This window comes from Salvelinus alpinus, chromosome 22 (assembly GCF_045679555.1).
Source record: "Salvelinus alpinus chromosome 22, SLU_Salpinus.1, whole genome shotgun sequence".
NCBI lineage: Eukaryota > Metazoa > Chordata > Actinopteri > Salmoniformes > Salmonidae > Salvelinus > Salvelinus alpinus.
In genome coordinates, this window is record NC_092107.1 from 19,610,893 (window position 1) to 19,633,143 (window position 22,251).

At 44.3% G+C, this 22,251-nt stretch overlaps 1 protein-coding gene across 2 annotated transcripts in view; it reads left to right on the forward strand.

Annotated features, from left to right (window-relative positions):
- rsrc1 (arginine/serine-rich coiled-coil 1) overlaps window positions 1–22,251 on the forward strand; it is a 181,418-nt gene that overhangs the window by 135,270 nt on the left and 23,897 nt on the right. For both annotated transcript variants that reach the window (XM_071359466.1, XM_071359467.1), the window contains exon 7: window positions 17,643–17,711. In XM_071359466.1, the coding sequence (XP_071215567.1) occupies window positions 17,643–17,711 (69 nt within the window). The remainder of the gene's footprint in view (window positions 1–17,642; window positions 17,712–22,251) is intronic.

Below are 22,251 nucleotides of genomic sequence, written 5' to 3' on the forward strand. Positions count from 1 at the left end.
TGTATATTCATACAGGTCTGGTGAGTGTGTGTACTGTATATTCATACAGGTCTGGTGAGTGTGTGTGTGTACTGTATATTCATACAGGTCTGGTGAGTGTGTGTACTGTATATTCATACAGGTCTGGTGAGTGTGTGTACTGTATATTCGTACAGGTCTGGTGAGTGTGTGTACTGTATATTCATACAGGTCTGGTGAGTGTGTGTGTGTACTGTATATTCATACAGGTCTGGTGAGTGTGTGTAATGTATATTCGTACAGGTCTGGTGAGTGTGTGTACTGTATATTCATACAGGTCTGGTGAGTGTGTGTGTGTACTGTATATTCATACAGGTCTGGTGAGTGTGTGTGTGTACTGTATATTCATACAGGTCTGGTGAGTGTGTGTAATGTATATTCGTACAGGTCTGGTGAGTGTGTGTAATGTATATTCATACAGGTCTGGTGAGTGTGTGTACTGTATATTCATACAGGTCTGGTGAGTGTGTGTACTGTATATTCATACAGGTCTGGTGAGTGTGTGTACTGTATATTCATACAGGTCTGGTGAGTGTGTGTACTGTATATTCATACAGGTCTGGTGAGTGTGTGTACTGTATATTCATACAGGTCTGGTGAGTGTGTGTACTGTATATTCATACAGGTCTGGTGAGTGTGTGTACTGTATATTCAGGTCTGGTGAGTGTGTGTACTGTATATTCATACAGGTCTGGTGAGTGTGTGTACTGTATATTCGTACAGGTCTGGTGAGTGTGTGTGTGTACTGTATATTCGTACAGGTCTGGCGAGTGTGTGTACTGTATATTCATACAGGTCTGGTGAGTGTGTGTACTGTATATTCGTACAGGTCTGGTGAGTGTGTGTACTGTATATTCATACAGGTCTGGTGAGTGTGTGTAATGTATATTCATACAGGTCTGGTGTGTGTGTGTACTGTATATTCATACAGGTCTGGTGTGTGTGTGTACTGTATATTCATACAGGTCTGGTGAGTGTGTGTACTGTATATTCATACTGGTCTGGTGAGTGTGTGTACTGTATATTCATACTGGTCTGGTGAGTGTGTGTACTGTATATTCATACAGATCTGGTGAGTGTGTGTACTGTATATTCATACAGGTCTGGTGAGTGTGTGTACTGTATATTCATACAGGTCTGGTGAGTGTGTGTACTGTATATTCATACAGGTCTGGTGAGTGTGTGTACTGTATATTCATACAGGTCTGGTGAGTGTGTGTACTGTATATTCGTACAGGTCTGGTGAGTGTGTGTACTGTATATTCGTACAGGTCTGGCGAGTGTGTGTGTGTACTGTATATTCATACAGGTCTGGTGAGTGTGTGTACTGTATATTCATACAGGTCTGGTGAGTGTGTGTACTGTATATTCATACAGGTCTGGTGAGTGTGTGTACTGTATATTCGTACAGGTCTGGTGAGTGTGTGTACTGTATATTCATACAGGTCTGGCGAGTGTGTGTGTGTACTGTATATTCATACAGGTCTGGTGAGTGTGTGTACTGTATATTCATACAGGTCTGGTGAGTGTGTGTACTGTATATTCATACAGGTCTGGTGAGTGTGTGTACTGTATATTCGTACAGGTCTGGTGAGTGTGTGTACTGTATATTCGTACAGGTCTGGCGAGTGTGTGTACTGTATATTCATACAGGTCTGGCGAGTGTGTGTGTGTACTGTATATTCATACAGGTCTGGTGAGTGTGTGTACTGTATATTCATACAGGTCTGGTGAGTGTGTGTACTGTATATTCATACAGGTCTGGTGAGTGTGTGTACTGTATATTCATACAGGTCTGGTGAGTGTGTGTACTGTATATTCATACAGGTCTGGTGTGTGTGTGTGTACTGTATATTCATACAGGTCTGTCCAGGGGTGTTAATCCGGACTCCCCCCCGGCAGAGCCCCCCTGAGATCCCGCTAAGCCACTTCATTTACTTTGATCCAGTTTGGGGTGGCAGTTAAATTTCCCATAATGCTGTTGATCAATGATTTCCTTTCAGTGCTGATGTAATTAGTCCAGTTTAAGCCAGTTTTGCGCCACAGTTGGGCTTTTTTGGGGGTGGGGCTGGAATTTATTATTCAGGAGCTTAAAAGGGGGATCGATAAGGGCTAGCAGTTCTGCAGAGGGTAATTTGTGTGTGTGTTGTGTGTGTTGTGTGTGTGTGTGTGTGTGTGTGTGCGTGCGTGCGTGCGAGCGAGCGAGCGAGATAGAGAGAGGTGTGTGTGGATGAGTAGGTGTGTGTGTATTTTGAATGTAGAGAGTGGGGTGCAGGTGGTGGACCTGAGCCTCAGGACCTCAACGAAAGAACCGATGGTTCACCCAAAAACTTCTGCTTGACTCTGCCACCCACTTCACTGAATATATAAAATCTAACATCGGTGCAGTTTCCCATTGATGATTAACAAAAGCAACTACAATAATTTCAGCATAAACAATTCTGTCCACAATGAATTATTCATTCGATTAAAATATAGACGTGTAATTGCCTTATGAGTTGGTTGTTTTATAAATTAAGTTGATTAAACGGAAGCCCTTTAGCAGGCGGGCCGGATTGAAATTTTCTGGAATGATTAATATGCGCAGTCGGTCATATCTAACATTCTCATTATCACTAAAGTGCTATTACCTCACAATTACAGCGAGTCAACACTCCATTTCATAATGCAATTACAGACAATTCAACAAGTCAGCTGAAAATGAAACACAGGGTTCCTTGATAATTGTGGCTATTAAACACAGTGTAGGGAAATGAGTGTGCACACTGAGTGCTACTGGTAAGTGTTAGAGGGAGCTTTATAGGCCTAGTGGCAGAGCTGGCTGCTGTGGCGCCTGTATGCTGTGCATGCGTAGGTTTTGTAAAAATAAAAATAAAATAAAAACATTATTTATACGCCTAGGAGCTTGAATCCAAAGTGACCAAATACAATGTATGTAGCCCATTTGGAAATCAACTGTTGCAAGCATTATGCTCTGATCAACTGAGCCCTTAAAATCACAATGTACATGGAAAGTATGTGTGTTCTTTTCCTTGGGTGTCAAAAACATGTCTGACGTTGTTGGCTATGTTAAACAGGAGAAGTCACAAAGAATGATGCTAGTTAATGTCTCCTTCCTCTCGCTCTGTCTACATCCCAAATGGCATCCTATTCCCCACATAGTGCCCTACTATTGACCAGAGCGCTATGGGAATTGCCTCCGTAACCACGCCCTTCTCCCAGAATCCTCCTGAAACGGTGTGACCTGAGTTCCACACTACAATTTTCACACGGTCCACACTCACATTCAGCCAGGTACAGCGCGCGCACACACAGACGCACATCCTCCCCACACACACGCCTACAAAGTTTCCATATCTCGCTCCAGAGCTAATGTGAGTGGGGAAGAGACTCCAAACCACTCAATTAGAAGCAAGGGCTTAGAACAAGGGGAGGAGGGAGAGTGTCTGAGTGTGCCTGTAGTTTACAAAGTCATTGTCTCAGCGTGAATTACAGGCCAGCTGTTCACCCTGCCCTGGCCCACTCCCAAAAAGTTCTCCCAGACCTATCATTAACATCACCTGGGCCAGGTAACTTTTTCCCTCTGAATGTTTTGAAATCGAGATTTAAAAATGTTTGAATTCGGGAATGCTTCTCAGAAATGTATAGTAGTAGCCTTTTAACCTTGTTTAGGATAATTCACTGGTTGGCTACATCATGACAGTAGTTCTCCGCTGGCATCTGTCTTGATTGACCTGTTTTTTAAGTTACTAGCTGATCAAGTCGGGGCAATAAAATGAGACAGAGAGTAGAGTAGTTTCAAATGGAAAGCCAAACTAGGCCTATATCCCAACAAGACCCTGCGAATTAGATGGGCTGAGGCGGCCATGGCTCGTGCTAGCTACACCAGCCAAGGCCAAGGAACGCAAGGCTGCTCCACCAAATAAAATGAAGGGGGTGTTCTTTTAATTGCGTCGAACAAAACAACAGGGGCTAAGTAATGGGTTTTTAAATCGAAGCACATTTGGAGGGAATTGTGTAACGCCCTGTGTGGGTGTGGAGCAGGAAAGCACAGAGACGGCTGGAGTGGGCGGCATTGTGCGGCGAGAACAAAAGGCGAAAAGTTGGCACGCGGAGGAGCCTGCCAGAGCTCTGGAATGAAGCACTGCGGCTAATTACCTACACACATTGTGCATTTGGAGGTAGCGCCACAAAAAGTGGATAAAGATTAATTTCATACCTCATCTGCCTCGCTTGGGAGAGACAGAGGAACAAATTCACTAAATTGAAAAAGCGACTGAGCGGATATGGCAGATCAGAAGGAGTCAAGGCTCTGAGTGTAACTACAATACCTTTGTGGCGAGGCCACCTTCTATCCCTTCCTTTATCCCCTCCTTTTCTTTCAATCGCGTTGACTTTTCTCTTTTTCTCTCTTCCTCACGCTCCAGCTCTCTCCACCGGCCTTTCCTAGAGGCAAGTGGGAGTCAGGGAGAGATGGAGAAGCTGGTGCCTGGCTCCCAGTGCCCAGCGGTGGGGTCTGAGCAGTGGGCCGGTGGGGTGTCTGGTAGTGGAATGACTCCTGTAGGTTGGCCCTCAGCCTGTGGTGGGAAACTCTCTGTTGGGAGAGGCAGTGTTCAGAGTTGGCAGAGGAGGGTCACGCTAATAGAGCTGCAGTCTTAGGCATAGTCTTTAAATGAACCTATAAGGGACTAGAGAGAAATGGCCTCAAACACTGTGATGCTGAGTGGGATGGCATCAGCTCTTATACAGCACCGGGCCAAGAGAGGGAGGAGAGGCAGGAGTTGTTATTGTTATTTTTATTTCTAGTTCTCAGAAAGAGTGCTAACATCTCTTGTCATGTTTGCTCTGCGTCAGTCCAGAGCATCCAAACTTCTGGTCTGCATATTTTATTTTTTTCAAGATTTTTTTTCTAATTTGACGAGGGTTGGAAAATCATCTGTCATCCACAAAAACCGTGGCAGGCCGGGGTGTGTGTGTTTTTATTTATTTTCCTGTGGAGGAGGCTTGGTGAGCGTACGGCCGCGATTTGGAGATGAAAGGCGTAGAATCATCCCGAGCCCTGCCCTGCCACTGAACCAGTCAAATTCCCTGACAAAGCTGTCAAGCCTCATTTTGCCTCTAACTGCCCGAGTAAACTTGGTCTGCCATTTGCAATAAACAAGAGTCGAGGCAAAAAGCACCCATTTTAGTCCATGTCAAACCCCACTGACTTAACCTTTTGAGTGTGGTTGTCAAAAAAAAAAACTCCTCCCCTGATTTGTTTTGTATCGCTGCATTTATTCATTATTTACTCCCATTTGTTGCTCAGAAGGTGGAGAGAGATAGAAGTCAACCCAGATGGAGCCGTTAAAAGGCCCATCCGTAGTTTGCAGCGGCCGCCCGCAAATTAGATTAGTGTGAAAGTTCTGTACATTTGATCCGATTGTTCTCATGTTTGGCGAACGTGTCAAATCAGCGGGCGCTTTTTAACGAGCTGCAAAACGAGGCTGGTTGTTGCTGTAATGATGGCGAAGGCTGAGACCAGCATTCTCACGTTGTGCCTGTTACACGGTATGGGAAACACCCGATACTGCACTGCTGAGGAGCAGCAAGGCGAGACGGGTGCACATCGCATACCGAAATGCAGCCGGCTAAATTGCAAGAGGCGGCACGCACAAATAAATACTTAAAACCTTTTGCGCGATGTGAAATTAATGGCTGTTACATGCTCAAAAACCTGACTGATGTACTCATCATAGTTGGCCAGCTATGACGTTATGTCATTACCTCTGTAAGGTGTTTTGAAACCAAAGGGAGCTCTCCGAGGAGTTTAATTGTTGAGCCTCTCTGAGGGTGATAGTGAGGATAAACAACACCGTGTGTAGTTTGGTTTCTGTCCAGCAGTTCCTCCACTGGTGTGAGAGGCAGAAGAAGGCTCTCCTCCCTGTTCGTCCGTCCGTCTGTCTACATGTCTGGCTGATCTTTCATGTGTGGAGACCCCTAGGGGGGAGCTGTACCTGAGAACAACGTAGTCTGCCTGCTGCACGGACACTCCTTGCATCAGCCTGGGTCGTGTTCATTAGGGCACGCAACTGAAAGTTTTGCAACGGGAACGTGAAAAGTAGCATCTCTTATTGGACAGGTGCACGCTGTACCTCACTGTTTCAGTCTGGTTTCTTCTGTTTGGTGCCTAATGAACACAACCCTGGGTTGGGTTGGCTACAGAGAACCAACATGGCTACAGAACATGCTTACTGCCCTAATTATGACATTGTAGATTTTTTTCCAGTTGGTACTGTTTTTTGTTGTTGTTACCATAATAGAGGAACTCCAATATAAGATGTGTTCCTTTTTCTCCCTCTGTATCGTATCGTACCTCACTCCTCCTTCCACCTATATCATCCTCCCATCCCATCTCTGTGCGCACTGCGCAGAGACAAATAATGAAAATGCTCGGCTTGGCCGTAATATTTTTGCCGGGATGTTAATTTTAAAGTCAAAGGGGCAGCTCCCTTTTCATCATGGCGGAGGCAGTGGGAATATTCAGCGCGCTGCAGATGTTCATGAATAATGTCTACGTCCAAACCCCTGGCGCGGGGGAAAGGAGGGAGGAGGAGAGAGGAAAGGGGGGCCGAGGAGGGTGAGTGGGGAGCGGGGCCAGATGAATTACACGTAGGGGGGATCTGACAGGCGACTCCGAAGCTTTGTGATCATTCCAAAGTTCTAATAATCTCTCTCACCTTCTCCATCTCCCCTGTAATGAAAGAGAATAGGTGATTGCACCTCGGGCTATGTTCCCCGGTTAATGACTCCTCCAAAGGCAGAGACCGGCCAAGGAAAAAATGAACTTTGAATGAGCGGCGAATTGGCTCTGACAGTGTGATAGACCGTGACACAGATTCTGTAGCAAAACAGACGTGGGCCTAATTGATTATCAATATTTTAAGCAAAGTGGTGAAAATAAGCATTAAGAGATGAGAAAGGGGAGAGAGAAGGGGGTCTGCTTGGGTGCCTTAGAGGGGGGCTCAGTTCTACCGCTCTCTCTCTCCCTGCCGGTACTCTCTCTTTTTCCCTATTTTTTCCCTCTCTGCCCTGCTCTCTCATTATTTCTCGCTTATTGTTTCACTCTTTTTATCTCTCTGTATGAAATAAAAATCATACCTAGATAGGTATTTTTCTTTCGCATACCTGATAGGGCTAGGCAAAACACATCTCTCTCTATCGTTAGAAAGGTCTTCTAATGATGTGTTCTGTCTCTGCTCCCTTCTCTATTTTAGCCTGTAGTGTTCAGTGGAGCGTCTTGTCCTTGCTGTTTGTAGTCCAGGGGCCACGTCCATCCTCATCTCTCCTTCTCCAGAGGGCTTTGGACACACACACACACACACACAACACACAACACACAGGCCCAGAGGACCACCAAGTCTCCACCTCCTTTGTCCTCCATGTTTGTTATCTGATATCAACAGTCTTGCTGAGCCCTATTGAGACTACACAGGGTCCGGGTCTCCCTCTTTTCTCTTTCTAAGTGGCCGCCCTCCTGATTCGTCTTGTGTCGGCCGGCCGATTAGCGCCCAGAGTTTGCGTTTCATGTGCGGGGGTCCTGCTCAAGCTGCAAGCCTCCCTCTTCTCGCCCACTCAGTCACAATGAGATCCTGCGCTGTCTTTCAGCGCGGAAACCAAGCCTATTATTCTCCATTCATCACATCAGCACTCTCACCACACACCGACTCAGGAACACACACCCTACTACACACTCGTATACTCCCCACTACACCCACACACCATGCGCACACACCCTTCCCCACCCATGTGCACAATGACAATATGCATACACACACGCTTATACTCTACCACAGACACACACACATACTCACAGACACATATTCTTAGCGGAAATACACAAGCACACTTAAAAACACCCCATACTTAAAAATAAACACAGCATGTTAGACATGCATTGTGTGCCCCCCCCTCCATCCCTCCTAAATCCCAGCAGTGGACCAGTTCAAAGAGGCAGTCTCCTGCCACAGCAGCAGGAGGAGAGAGAGCAGCACAGCGGAAGGAGAGGCGAGAGGGAGAGCAGCATGGGGGGAGAGAGAGATACACCAAGGGAGCAAGAAAAGGGCAGTGGAGAGTGATGAAGAGACCTGGTGAGGGTGGAGGGATGGAGGGGGAGAGGTGTCATCCAGTGTCCCAGCCCTCGTAAATATTTCACTCTGTGATATCTGCATTATGTATTTTCTTCATAAAGCCCTTTCAGGACCTTATCTATATTTTCTAGTATTTGTCAAGGCACTTCTATGTACTCTGTTTGGCATAGTGGTAGTGAACTCTGGATGGCTGTTCAATAGTAAGCGTTTATGTTTTCAACCTCAGGGCTATGTACGGTCCACAAGGTCATCTCACCCTGACTCCAACCTGACCGCGAGAGGCCTGTGATCCTCCATGCCTTTCCCAGAAGCCCTTTTTCTGACTGAAGGTGTTGGCCCCCGTACCCTAAAGGGCAGCGGTGAAACTGTGGAATTATGGGAAAGCTTTGCTCTTTGGTTTGGGAGAGGAAGGTTGTGGGCCTGCTGTGCTCCTCTGACCTGAACCACACATGCATGTGCACACAATCTTCACTCTCCTGCTCCTGCGCCCACATGAAGTGAGCCCCCTAGCCTTGCTGTGGAAGGTTCTGGCCCCAGGATAGGAGACTAGGACCCTCGCCTCTGTAACCCATGCATGGGGGGCCACGTGTGCCTAGGCAACTGGGTGCTCAGGGACCTGGGAGGTCCATGGTGTAGCTGGGTGGGTGAAGGCCTGCTGTGGCCCAGGACGGGGCCTCCACCACCCCAGGATCCTCACCTCATCTCTGGGCACAGAGAGAGCAGCTCCAACAGCCCATAAACAAACAGCAGCATAGTCCACTGGAACTCTTAACTGATCCTGAATAAAAGCAGGCAGAGCCTAAGATGTCTCATGTGGAAAATGAAAACTAGCCTTTACCGTCTCTCTACCAAGCTGTTGACCTTAAACCTCATGATTCATTCTGATTATTAAGTAGAAAATCATCTGTTGTCTCACATAGACACAGTTTGTTTCCTCTCTCTGACGGAAATGCGTAAAAAGTTTTTTTTTCTTATTTGGAAATGTGTTGTCTGATTCCGAGATCGGTGAAAACTCGCTTCTCTGCATCCCTCATATCACCCTCCCACTCGCAGCTTGATTGGCATCTGTTGAAAATCTTGGGTGAAAGAGAGAACGAACGGCTCCTCATCACCGCAAATTGTTTTTAATTAATTGGATTTCTCATCAGCCTGAAGAACTCTGCTTTTATTTCAAGCCTCCTCAGTGAGACAGTGTAATTTCTTTGATTGTGCCTCTTCCCCTCCCGTAGTCCGACAGTCAGCCTGCGTCCCAAATGGCACCATATTCCCTATATTGTCCAAAACTTTTGACCAGGGGCCCATAGGCACCCTATTCTCTTTGTATGGCACTACTGTTAGCAACACCCACCCGTAGCACGTGCTCCAGCAGGTATATTTCACTGGTCATCCCCAAAGACAACACTTCCTTTGGCCGCCTTTCCTTCCAGTTCTCTGCTGCCAATGACTGGAAACGAATTGCAAAAATCACTGAAGCTGGAGACTTATATCTCCCTCTCTAACTTTAAGAATCAGCTGTCAGAGCAGCTTACCGATCACTGTACCTGTACACAGCCCATCTGTAAATAGCACACCCAACTACCTCATCCTCATATTATTACTTACCCTCTTGCGCTTCTCCCCCTCCATCTCTCCCCAGTATCTCTACTTGCACATCATCATCTGCACATCTATCACTCCAGTGTTAATGCTAAATTGTAATTATTTTGCCTCCATGGCCTATTTATTGCCTACCTCCCTACTCTTCTACATTTGTACACACTGTACATTTTTCAACAAAAAAATGATATTGTGTTATTGACTGTACGTTTGTTTATTCCATGTGTAACTCTGTGTTTTTGTTTTTGTCACACTGCTTTGCTTTATCTTGGCCAGGTCGCAGTTGTAAATGAGAACTTGTTCTCAACTGGCCTACCTGGTTAAATAAAGGTGAAATAAAAAGAAATAAAATAAACTGTTGTGCACTAGGGTGATCCATCATGAGGATGGGATAGAACCAGTGTGTAGCCTCGTAATTTAAGCTTTTTCTAAGAATATAGCAGGAAACACAGGGAATAAAGCAGCCTCTGAGACGATTGTCAATGAATAATTGATTGAATTGGTAAGATATCTCGTTCTAATTGTTTTGTTTGTTAATATTTTATGGGCCGTCATTACATTCTCTTGATAGTAGATCAGAGGCCACGGCTGGATGGCAGGCCGTGTGGTTGGTTTGGTCTCTGCCCTCCCTTTTCAGGGGTGTATTCACTTGGAACCGAACAAAATCAAACGGGACGAAACAGGGAGTGACCTCCCTGAATTTGTCCAATTAAAACTCATGTTTTTAGTGCAGAACGTTTGCTGTTGTGAAAAATGTTGCTACAGTGTGCACTAATGAATACATCCCATTTTTTTTGCTCATACTTTCTATTTACTATAGGAAACATGAAGTCACTGTTTCAGTGTATTTTTGTCCATAATTGTCTGTGTTTTATTGTCCATACGTTTTTATCATGCTTCTCTGGAGGCTTTTCCACCCACCTATTGTTCAACTAAATGAAAGCACCGGCCTGATTCCCCTGTTCAAAATTATGCCTTACAAGGTGTACATGGACTGGTTTTAATAGGACTACATGCACATAAGCCCATCTGCACGTACACACCCACACACACACACACACACACACATACAGGCCTCTGGTATTCTCGTCTGTTACTATGGCACACAGTATCCTGTGCCACCTAGTGGCAGATAGTGGCAGTGCCCTGGTGAGAAACACTTCACCTCTTGCCCTCATTATTCCTAACTGTGACGCCATATGCATTCTAGTGCTAAAGGAAGCCTAGAGAGGCCACAAGGATTCAATTTAATTTAATGGCTGATCATTTTATCCTTTCATCCTATTCACTTAAATCCGTCTCTCCTCTCGTCTCCTGGCCTGTGGACAGATGGATGGATGTATGGATGTGTGCGTGTGTGTGTACGTATGTGTGTCTGCACTGTGCAGGTTGCCTGGCTGCGGCGCACTGTAAAGTGCATTCCTGATTCAATGGGACATTTCTCCAATCGCGCGGTGCTGCTGCTAATATTATGTTTGTCGTTGGGCGTAAGGTTGATTTATCATGCTTCCTCTCCTCCTGACATTCAGATTCACTTTGATTGGCGGGTGGATAACAGGAACCCCCCCCTTCTACTCTCCATACACACACACATACGCACCCACAAACACAAACACACGTTCGGTAAACGCACATACACACATTCACATACAGTACAAACACACTCACCCACATCCAGCACACACACACTCACACACACACACATACTAGTGATGCGCAGATTGACTTATGACCCGCCGTTCTCGCGGTTATATCTGCGGGGCGGGGTTTAGGGGCATGAAATATTGTGTTGATGAAGGGCGGGTAGGTGGTGGGCGGGTTGAATTAAGCCAAAACAATGCATTAAAAATCCATAAATGTATAATTCTTGTGCAATTCATATCTATATGCTACGTTGAGGTTTTTCTTTCATAATGTTTTATCGGGTGTTAGTGCCTAAGCTTTAGGGCCAACTGTACACACGCCAAATACATGCCAATTGCCAAATGCTTTTGAGCAGAAAAAGTTAACTTCGATCCACTGAGAGAAAAAGGACCATGTTTGAGTTTAATTCGATAAGGGAAAAGCTGCGAAATGGAGAGTTGAAAATAAAGAGAAGGGAGTTCCTGAACAGTAGCTTAATGCTTGGGAAAGCTGTTATGTGTGACGATTGTGAGGTGCTATATAAATCTGACAGTCACAAGACGGGGACTTCATATATGGCACGTCAAGGGAACTGTCCCCAAACGTCTTTGCTGCGAGGGAGAAGCCGAGATGGAAGAAGAAACTTTACAGATGTCAACTAGATTAAAGCGTTCATTCTATCGCTGTATGACATATTTTCTGGTGAGCAAGGTTTTTTTTAGTCTTCTAGGGCAGGGGTGTCACTCATTCCATGGAGGGCTTGTGTCTGCTGATTTTTCTTTTTTTTCTTTCAATTAAGACCTAGACAACCAGGTGAGGTGAGTTCCTTACTAATCAGTGACCTTAATTCAATCAATCAAGTACAAGGGAGGAGCGAAAACCCGCAGAGACTCCGCCCTCCGTGGAATGACTTTGACATGTGTTCTAGGGCAACAAGTAACGAGAAGCTGCATGTATCTAATTATAGACAAGTTGAGTAACAAATAGGCTACTAAAATGTTGGAAATTGTAATCAGAAACATAGGCCTATCTAAATAAGGCTTACATAAAATATTGTTCCGGCGGCTCTCTACAGTGCATTTTCTATATTTACGGGTGCGGGCCTCAGATTTCTCCTTTATCACATATAGTAGGGTGGTTGCAGATGGGTTATTAGCAATTGCGGGCGACCAAACAGCTGGCCCACGCATCACGAACACACACACACACCCCTACCCACACATCCGTAACATGTTGAGAAGTGGGTAATACTCAGAAGCGGACTTTTTGAGCATCTCTATTTCAGTCAGAACAGTGCTTCTCTCTATGTTTTTCTATCCTTTTCTATCCCACTGTTTTCCATTTTGGTTTGATACTATTTGCTTACTGTTAGTCTTTGTTGTTCCGCAGGACGTATTGAGCTGTGTCAGTAGACCAGAGGTTCTGTTTGCACTTCCTGGGGGTTCTTCGAGTGGAGTCTGTAGTGTGCAAATGAGCTCTTCCTCCAGGCTACTCCCTCACACAATCCACTCTATCTATTCCCCTCCGTTCACTCCATTGTTTGCGTTGATTTCCTCCAGTCCCTTCTCTCGTTAACGTCTCGGGCTGAATCCCAAATGGCACCCTGTCCCCTTTGTGGTGCACTACTTTTGACCCAGGGCCCGTAGGAGATCCCACGGGGCTCAGGTCAAAAGGAGTGCACCACATTGTGCATGGGGTGCCATTTCGGACAGAGATCATGTCTCGACGTTGGCTAAGCTATAGGTGTGTGGGTGATGTGAATGGGATGTTAGAGGGGGTTATAGAGAGCCCTGTTGAGGGAAAGTGATGGATGGTGTTCCATCTGATTAGTTAGTCAGTGTAGATCAGTCTAAAAAACCCTTCCCTCTCCCCCTCCTTACACCACGACCTCCACCACCATCACTACCAGCAGTAGTAGTATGATGCATCCTAAAAGGCACCCTATTCCCTATTTAGTGCACTACTTCGGGCCCCTGATCAAAATGAGTGCACTACGAAGGGAATAGGGTGCCATTAAGATACAGACTTAGCAGTAAAACCCCTCCTTCTGGGTTGAAAGGGGACCGAGCGCCTGATGGACCAGGGAACTTACGAACGAGAGGGAAATGCAGAGGAGACTAGCGGGGTGTGAGGGGGGGCAAGGGTTGTTCCCCCATGGACTGGACTTCTCTAACGCGGTGGGGGCTGGATGGGGGTAGAGGTGTGTTGTGAGGCACACAGGCAGGCAGGGAAGCGTAGCCTCCCGTCCCCCTGTCTGTCTGCCCTCGGTGGGCGCAGTGCTCTAAAGCGGAGCCCCTTTTCCTCACACGGGGGTGTTTGATTTTGATATTCTGGCCTGGGTAATTAATCACAGAGGAGCAGGATGAGCATTGTTTGGTTTGATTGAGAGACCTGAGGCTGAAGGGGAGAGAGAAAGAAAGAGAGAGCGCTGGTGCTCAGGGATGGATGGATGGATGTGATGGAGGAGAATAGGTAGAGTTTGGTGTTTTTGGAGTAGGAGTGTGTGTGTGTGTGTGTGTGTGTGTGTGTGTGTGTGTGTGTGTGTGTGTGTGTGTGTGTGTGTGTGTGTGTGTGTGTGTGTGTGTGTGGGGGGGGGGGGGGGGGCTATGCCTCTGAGTCATGCTCTAAGGAAGATTTTATCTGCCAGTTTTATTTTATTTATTTATTTATTTTCACCTTTATTTAACCAGGTCGGCCACAAGTTCTCATTTACAACTGCGACCTGGCCAAGATAAAGCAAAGCAGTGAGACACAAACAACAACAACACAGAGTTACACATGGGATAAACAAATGTACAGTCAACACAATAGAAAAATATATGTACAGTGTGTGCAAATGGACTAAGATTAGGGAGGTAAGGCAATAAATAGGCCATGGAGGCGAAATAATTACAATTTAGCAATAACACTGGAGTGATAGATGTGCAGATGAGGATGTGCAAGTAGAGAATCTGGGGTGCAAAAATATATATATATAAAAATATGGGGATGCTATTTACAGATGAGCTGTGTACAGGTACAGTGATCGGTAAGCTGCTCTGACAGCTGATGCTTAAAGTTAGAGAGGGAGATATAAGTCTCCAGCTTCAGTGATTTTTGAAATTCGTTCCAGTCATTGGCAGCAGAGAACTGGAAGGAAAGGCGGCCGAAGGAGGTGCTGGCTTTGGGGATGACCAGTGAAATATACCTGCTGGAGCACATGCTACGGGTGGGTGTTGCTATGGTGACCAGTGAGCTGAGATAAGGCGGGGCTTTACCTAGCAAAGACTTATAGATGACCTGGAGCCAGTGGGTTTGGCGAAGAATATGTAGCGATGGCCAGCCAACGAGAGCATACAGGTCGCAGTGATGGGTAGTATATGGGCTTTGGTGACAAAACGGATGGCACTGTGATAGACTACATCCAATTTGCTGAGTAGAGTGTTGGAGGCTATAAGTCAGAACCGTCCAGAGTAGTGATGCTAGTCAGGCGGGCGGGTGCGGGCAGCAATCGGTTGAAGAGCATGCATTTAGTTTTACTAGCATTTAAAAGCAGTTGGAGGCCACGGAAGGAGTGTTGTATGGCATTGAAGCTCGTTTGGAGGTTTGTTAACACAGTGTCCATAGAGTGAGTAACCGTCTCATTTGGTCTTAATAACGGTAACCTCCAACCTCACACACACACAACGTATTTTCCTGTGTGTCTCTCTCTAATACATGCGTACAACAAACATCCTTGTCTATCACAGACATTGTGCCTTTCTTTTTTTGCCTGTGTCAAATAACACAGGTGTTTGAAGATATTCAAGGTAAGTGTCTTCCTCGCATAAACCAGAATAAGAACAGAATGATTTGAATCCCCCTCTGATATACCTAGAATCCACTTACTACACCGTTGAAAACATGTCATAGCCAACGCTGTTTATTGTTCGCCATAATGAAATGCTTAAGAGAAATTGATGCGCCGAGACACAACATTTGAGTGGGCCGCCGCATCTCTCTCAGGCAATTCATCAGCGATGACTCGGTTCCTTCACTCAGGCGATTTCCCCCAATAATGAAGATGTTAGCAGAGATTAAAAAAGATAGTGCCGAGAATGGCAGGGCTATCAATACGGCCTGTAAATTAATTACGTTTCTGTTGCAGTATATCATTTATTTCAAAGCATTAACGTCTCCGAGGGGCCATTGGGCTTTATTGCTATCGTACTAGTTGATGAGTGAGCGGTGTAAAATTGAGTCTGCAATAGCATTACACTTAATGAGTTTAAACTTTTCCAAAACAGAGAGGAGAGAGAAAGAAGGGGAGAGGAGAACTAATATGAAATGAATGTGGGTGTACCGTGTTTGTGAGTGAATACAGTATGTGGAAGTAGAGCGAACAGGTCTTTGTGTGACTGCATATGGATGGACTAGGGGTGTGTTTGTGCTAGTGTGTTGACGCACACAGATGCAGGCCATAAGTTGTGCCCTCTCCCTGTGACTCCTCGGCCGCCGTCTTTGTTTAGTAATTGCTGTAGACAAAACGGCCGTCACACTAGTGCCACGGCTGCTTAACTCAACAGCCACAGTCGGATGTGACTGACGTTCCTGCCTCTTTAGGACAATGACTTAGCTCCAAATGGCTTCTAACTTCCCTAATCCCGCCAAGTTACCACCTCCCTTCCATCACCACTAGCCACTGAGTGAGACAGACGGGGGTAAGTGAGACAGATAAGAGAGGTGAAAAAAGACTGAGAGAAGTGAGACAGTGAAGAGTGATTTGTCATTTATTTTCTGTTTCTGTTTCCTCCCCTCCAGCCCTTTACTTGGTTCTCTTATCCTTTTGCTTTGCACACTTTCTCCCTGTTTCTCGCCCTCCCTTCCTCTCTTCTCTCTCTTCCTCCATCTCTCCAGTATACTGCTCGGGGCGATAGCACAAAATCAAACTGTTTATCCATCTCTCATCTCCGCTCTGCCTCCAGGGGATCCTGCCCCCACAAACAATGAAAGTCGGTCCTCACAACGGAGCCAGATCCTGTTTAATTACATCAATAAGGAGAGCTACTGGAAAACATTAGTACAACCTTAATACAAGCTTACCACGCCACTGTTATATAGCCAACACACTGGTAATGTACACTCATAAACAACAGCACACACACGGCCGGATATACGCAATATAAATAGATTATGGGGAATATCTGTCAGCGTATAGAGAACATCATTGGGGGTATATCTCTTTGTCTATTAGGGACTCCAGTTCATCGTTGCATTCCTGACAATTCTGTGATGGGGACTTTGATTAAATTAGGTCATAATAAAACAAAGTGTTGGGGACGGCAGAAGTCTTTCACTTCATTTACACTTCATTCTGTCTTGGCTGGAAGGGCCGAGGAGAAGAGATGAGAGGAGGAGGGGATGCGAATGGCGGGCTCTGTTGAAATCCAATTGTGATTATATGTGTAATTGCAGCTCGGGGAGCCCCGGGGCCTACAGAGCTATGTAGCGACGCCGGGTCTATGTTTCATTCAAATCATCATCGAGGAACGGAGAGACCGAGAGAGCAAGAGAGAGAATAATACAGACAAATGCCATGCAGGCCCCGCCTGCTGCATCCAATCCCGTCCTCCTCCTCTTCTCTGGCTGGATTAGCCGCAGCTCGTTAGCGTGCAAAAATGTAATAATGCAAACATCAGGTGGAATTGGGCCGGCTCCATTATCAGCCTACAAGATGGATGATGTGCATGGGGCGCCACACAAGGGGGCCGGAGGGGCGAGGGGGCTGCAATTTAGATTCAATAAACTAGCAAACCAAGAGGCCCCCCCAGATCTGATTTATCTCTTACTCTACGGCCAGTCGCTTTTTCTGAGCTGATTTCCTATTACTGCTCTGGGAGAACAATTCATTGGGATAATGCGCAGGCCAAAAGCAGAGCCTGGGTGGCCCCTGAGACCGTAAGAAACCAGATCGGGGAGATGGGTTAATAGGTTTAAGAGGAACGATAAGCAATTAAATCTAAGGCCCCGAGTTCAGTTATTACATTCAAGAGTGAGATATTAAACCTAAAGAGTTCGGTGGGTTATTCAACATAAGACTAAGCTAGCTAGGTCTCTATATTAAAAGTGAGAGAGGTTATCGTGTTAAGGGGTTTATCGGGTTAGGGAACAACAGAGAAAACTCCTCCTACAACACTTGATACAAATACACTGCTCAGCGACGTGTGTTATGTTGTTGCTACAAGAGATAAAGAAGAGATAAAGAAGATAAAGAAATGTGCTATTTGCTCTGCTCATGAGGGTTTCTTTCTTTCCCAGCTAAAACCGATGAGGTGCTGAAAGCCAAGGAGAGGAAGGACGAGGAGGCCAAGAAGATGAAGTTGGAAGGTGAGCCTGGTCAATGTCATCAGTTTAGTAGTGGAGGTGGTACTGTATGTGGGCTGTGTAGCATGATGTATTACAGTACACATAATTAATGTTCCCTAAAAAAAATGTGGCACTGAGCAAATTTCAGGTCTTCTGAGTGCAAACTTGAATGTTGTGAACACTGACCCTGTACCCACTGTAAGATACAGTTTTAACAGTGGCCAAGTAGGTTATTGTGGCTATTTGATCATAATGTAGGTCTACCAGAGTAGGCCTACATTCAAGGTGGCCTACTATCAAGGAGGTGACTGAAAATGTTTTTGTGTTTGTTGCAAGAAACCACTTTACAAAATAAAATGCATTATTATTCCCATACCATTATTCAAGCCTGTCTCAGGCTTATACAACACTGCCCCTTTATGACAAAAAAAAGCTCTCTACCTGACTTGCTTTTCAAAGATGTCTAGAAATGTTTAAGTTTGGTGCTCTTGTAGGAAGTTATCACTCCCCTACTGCTGACTACAAATTATCTATAACTGGGCTAATAACTCACTAACTAGCAAAGGATATTAACAAAATGTGCACACGTGGCTACACGCAGCTCTCGCTTTGATGTCAAAACAAGTGCATCTACTCCCAACCACAGCTGTAAACACAGTCCAGTTCAAAGTAAATGGCACAGATCCATATATGGCAATGGTCTATTTGCATACAGGCCTACTGCATCTCTAATTGGTTATGCTGCACATGTCTGTGTAGAGTACGGGCTGAGCTCTGCGCAATAGAATCCTACTCCGATGCGTTCTGTCTACAACAAAATCTCTTGCATAGTTTGTTTTGTTTCGGTATGTTGCGTTGAAAGTGGCTAATATTGCGTTGATTTTATCACTATTGCCACAGTAAAGGGAAACATTAATAGTGTTAACTAACTGGGAGAAAACTAGAAAGTTGAAGTTCAATCTAGTGCTTCTCTCCATGGGCTGATATTTCTTTTGCGCTCTACGGGGCAGTCCCTGGGGAACTGCGTGGCACCGCCCGCGCATGCGCACAGTTTAGAGGGAACATTGCCCATAATGCTCTGTGTAACATCAATACATACTGGGTTTGTGTAGCTGAGTGGTGGTGACAGACGGATGGGCAGGCAGATGGGCAAGCAGACAGACGCGCTGGCGTACAGGCAGAAAGACAGACAAGACTGACCAGTGAGCAATTGGCCAACTCCTTCAGTCTTTACTTACAGTGCCTTCAGAAAGTATTCACACCCCTTGACTTTTTCCACATTTTGTTGGTACAAAGTGGGATTAAAATAGATTTTCATTGTAATTTTTTTGTCAACGAGCTACACAAAATAGTCTGTCAAAGTGGAAGAAAAATTCTAACATTTGTAAAAAATTCATGAACAGTTTTACACAATATATCTTGATTAGGAAAGTATTCAACCCCAGTACGTTACAATCACCTTTGGCAGCGATTACAGCTGTGAGTCTTTCTGGGTAAATCTCTAAGAGCTTTCCACACCTGGATTGTGCAACATTTGCCCATTATTCTTTTCAAAATTCTTCAAGCTCTGTCAAATTGGTTGTTGATACTTGCTAGACGACCATTTTCAGGTCTTGCCTTATATTTTCACGCAGATTTAAGTCAAAACTGTAACTCGTCCAACAGTCACTGTCTTCTTGGTAAGCAACTCCAGTGTAGATTTGGCCTTGTGTTTTAGGTTATTGACCTGCTGAAAGGTGAATTCAGTGAACACGCTTTTTTTTTCTTTTTTTAGATCTGTTCAGATCAGAGTGTGGGTGCACAATTGTTGATATTCTTTGCTAGTTAGCGAGTTATTAGCCCAGTTATAGATAAGTATAGTACAGCAATGGGTAGTTAATGCTTCCTACAAGAGCACAAAACGTGTAGGCTACATTTCAAGTAGTCTTTGAAAAACCAGTCAGGTATTAAGCTTATGTCTATTTTGAGACTGGCTTGAATATGCAAATAAGCCAATAGGCAGAGGGGTAGCCTACAGTGTCTAATTCTCTGTATGGTAATAATAATACATTTTATTTTGTAAAGTGGTTTCTTGCATCATACAACACAATACAATGCAATTTACACTCATCTATTTGGCCCATGGTGTTACAGACCAAGTATAAAATCATTAATTAATGTCAAGCCCTTCATAATGTAAAAACATTATTAAATATCTAATGTAATGTAAGCCTGCATTAAACACCTCATATAGGCTACTGGAGGATATATCATAGAAATCAAAAGCTATTTCCATTTGAAAATGTTATGAGATTTGCTCCATTGGTTTTGTTGGTAGGCTCAAATAGCCACACAAGCCTTTTGTGTACTGTCTAAAACTGTAAGGGTACAACCTCAGTGATCACTATAAATGCGCTGGGAGTTACAAAATTTGCAATAAATTCTCGCAAAGTTCAAGTTTCCGCTCACTAGACCAAACATTTGCTCAGTGCCCCCAAAGAATTTTAGGGAACATTGCCCATAACATGATGCAACCACCACTATGCTTGAAAATATGTAGAGTGGGAATGAGTAATATGTTTGGGGAAAATCCAATACAACACTTTGTATTCAGGACAAAAAGTGAATTGCTTTGCCAAATTCTTTCCAGCAATACTTTAATGCCTTGTTGCAAATAAGATGCATTTAAAAAATATATATTTGTAGTCTGTACAGGCTTCCTTCTTTTCACTCTGTCAATTAGGTTAGTAATTGTGGAGTAACTACAATGTTGTTGATCCATCCTCAGTTTTCTCCTAAAACAGACATTAAACTGTGTAACTGTTTTAAAATCACAATTGGCCTCATGGTGAAGCCCTGAGCGGTTACCTTGAACGGTTTCCTGAACTTATTTAGGCATGCCATAACAACGGGTTTGAATACTTATTGACTCAAGACATTTCAGCTTTTCATTTGTAATTCATTTGTAAAAAAAAAAAAAAAAAATATTAAATATCAAAAAACTAAATTCAACTTTGACTTTATGGAGTATTGTGTGTAGGCCAGTAACATAACATCTCAATTGAATCCATTTTAGATTCAGGCTGTAACACAACAAAATGTTGAAAAGTCCAGGGGTGTGAATACTTTCTGAATGCACTATAACTAACTATATGAAGGCTACAAATGAGATTTGCCATACATTTGTGATCGGAACCTGTTACTTAAAACAACCTAAACTCAGAGATTGTTGATGTTTACATTGGACATGGTTAAACACTCCAGCTCCCCCTTTTCACAGCATATAGCACGAGCTGTTGTGACAGCTGAAATATACATACAATAACATACATTAGTAGATATTGATAGTAGAATTGTGCTAGGTTGCACAGGCAGTGCATTTGTCGTTTCAGCCTGTACCTCTCTCCTCGATTCCTCCCCTTCTTACACACAGTGTGTGTACAAAATGGCACCCTATTCCCTATGTAGTGCACTGCTGCAACGGGGTCCACGGTCAAATCTCATTATATATACTGTGTATATACAGTACCAGTCAAAAGTTTGGACACACCTACTCATTCCAGGGTTTTTCTTTATTTTGACTATTTTCTACATTGTAGAATGATAGTGAAGACATCAAAATGATGAAATAAGACATATGGAATCATGTAGTAACCAAAAAAGTGTTAAACAAATAACAATGTATTTTATATTTGATATTCTTCAAAGTAGCCACCCTTTGTCTTGATGACAGCTTTGCACAGTCTAGGCATTCTCTCAACCAGCTTCATGAGATAGTCACCTGGAATGCATTTCAATTAACAGGTGTGCCTTGTTAAAAGCTAATTTGTGGAATTTCTGTCCTTAATGTGTTTGAGCCAATCAGTTGTGTTGTGACAAGGTAGGGGTGATAAACAGAAGATAGCCCTATTTGGTAAAAGACCAAGTCCATATTATGGCAAGAACAGCTTAAATAAGCAAGGAGAAACGACAGTCCATCAATACTTTTAAGACATGAAGGTCAGTCAATAGGGAACATTTCTTCAATCTTTGAAAGTTTCTTCAAGTGCAGTTGCAAAGCGCTATGATGAAACTGGCTATAATGAGGACTGCCACAGGAAAGGAAGACCCAGAGTTACATCTGCTGCAGAGGATAAGTTCATTAGAGTTAACTGCACCTCAGATTGCAGCCCAAATAAATGCTTCACAGCTTTCAAGTAACAGACACATCTCAACATCAACTGTTCAGAAGAGACTGCGTGAATCAGGCCTTCATGGTCAAATTGCTGCAAAGAAACCACTAGTAAAGGACACCAATAATAAGAAGAGACTTGCTTGGGTGTGTATGTGTATGTGCGTGTTTGTGCTTCCATCCGTGTGCGGACGTAGCTAGAATTGAATTAATTCGATTTCGCACATACCTACCTATACAATGTCTTTCAGAAACAAGGCATTTCATGGCTTTACACCACACACACATACTGAAAACTTCCAGATTGTTTCCAGATTGCTGAAGACGTTCAGTGTTATTATTGTCGAGTTGTGGTACATGACATGTTACTAGTGTCTTTACTTGGCTATGTGTTGCACCACATCCATTCTG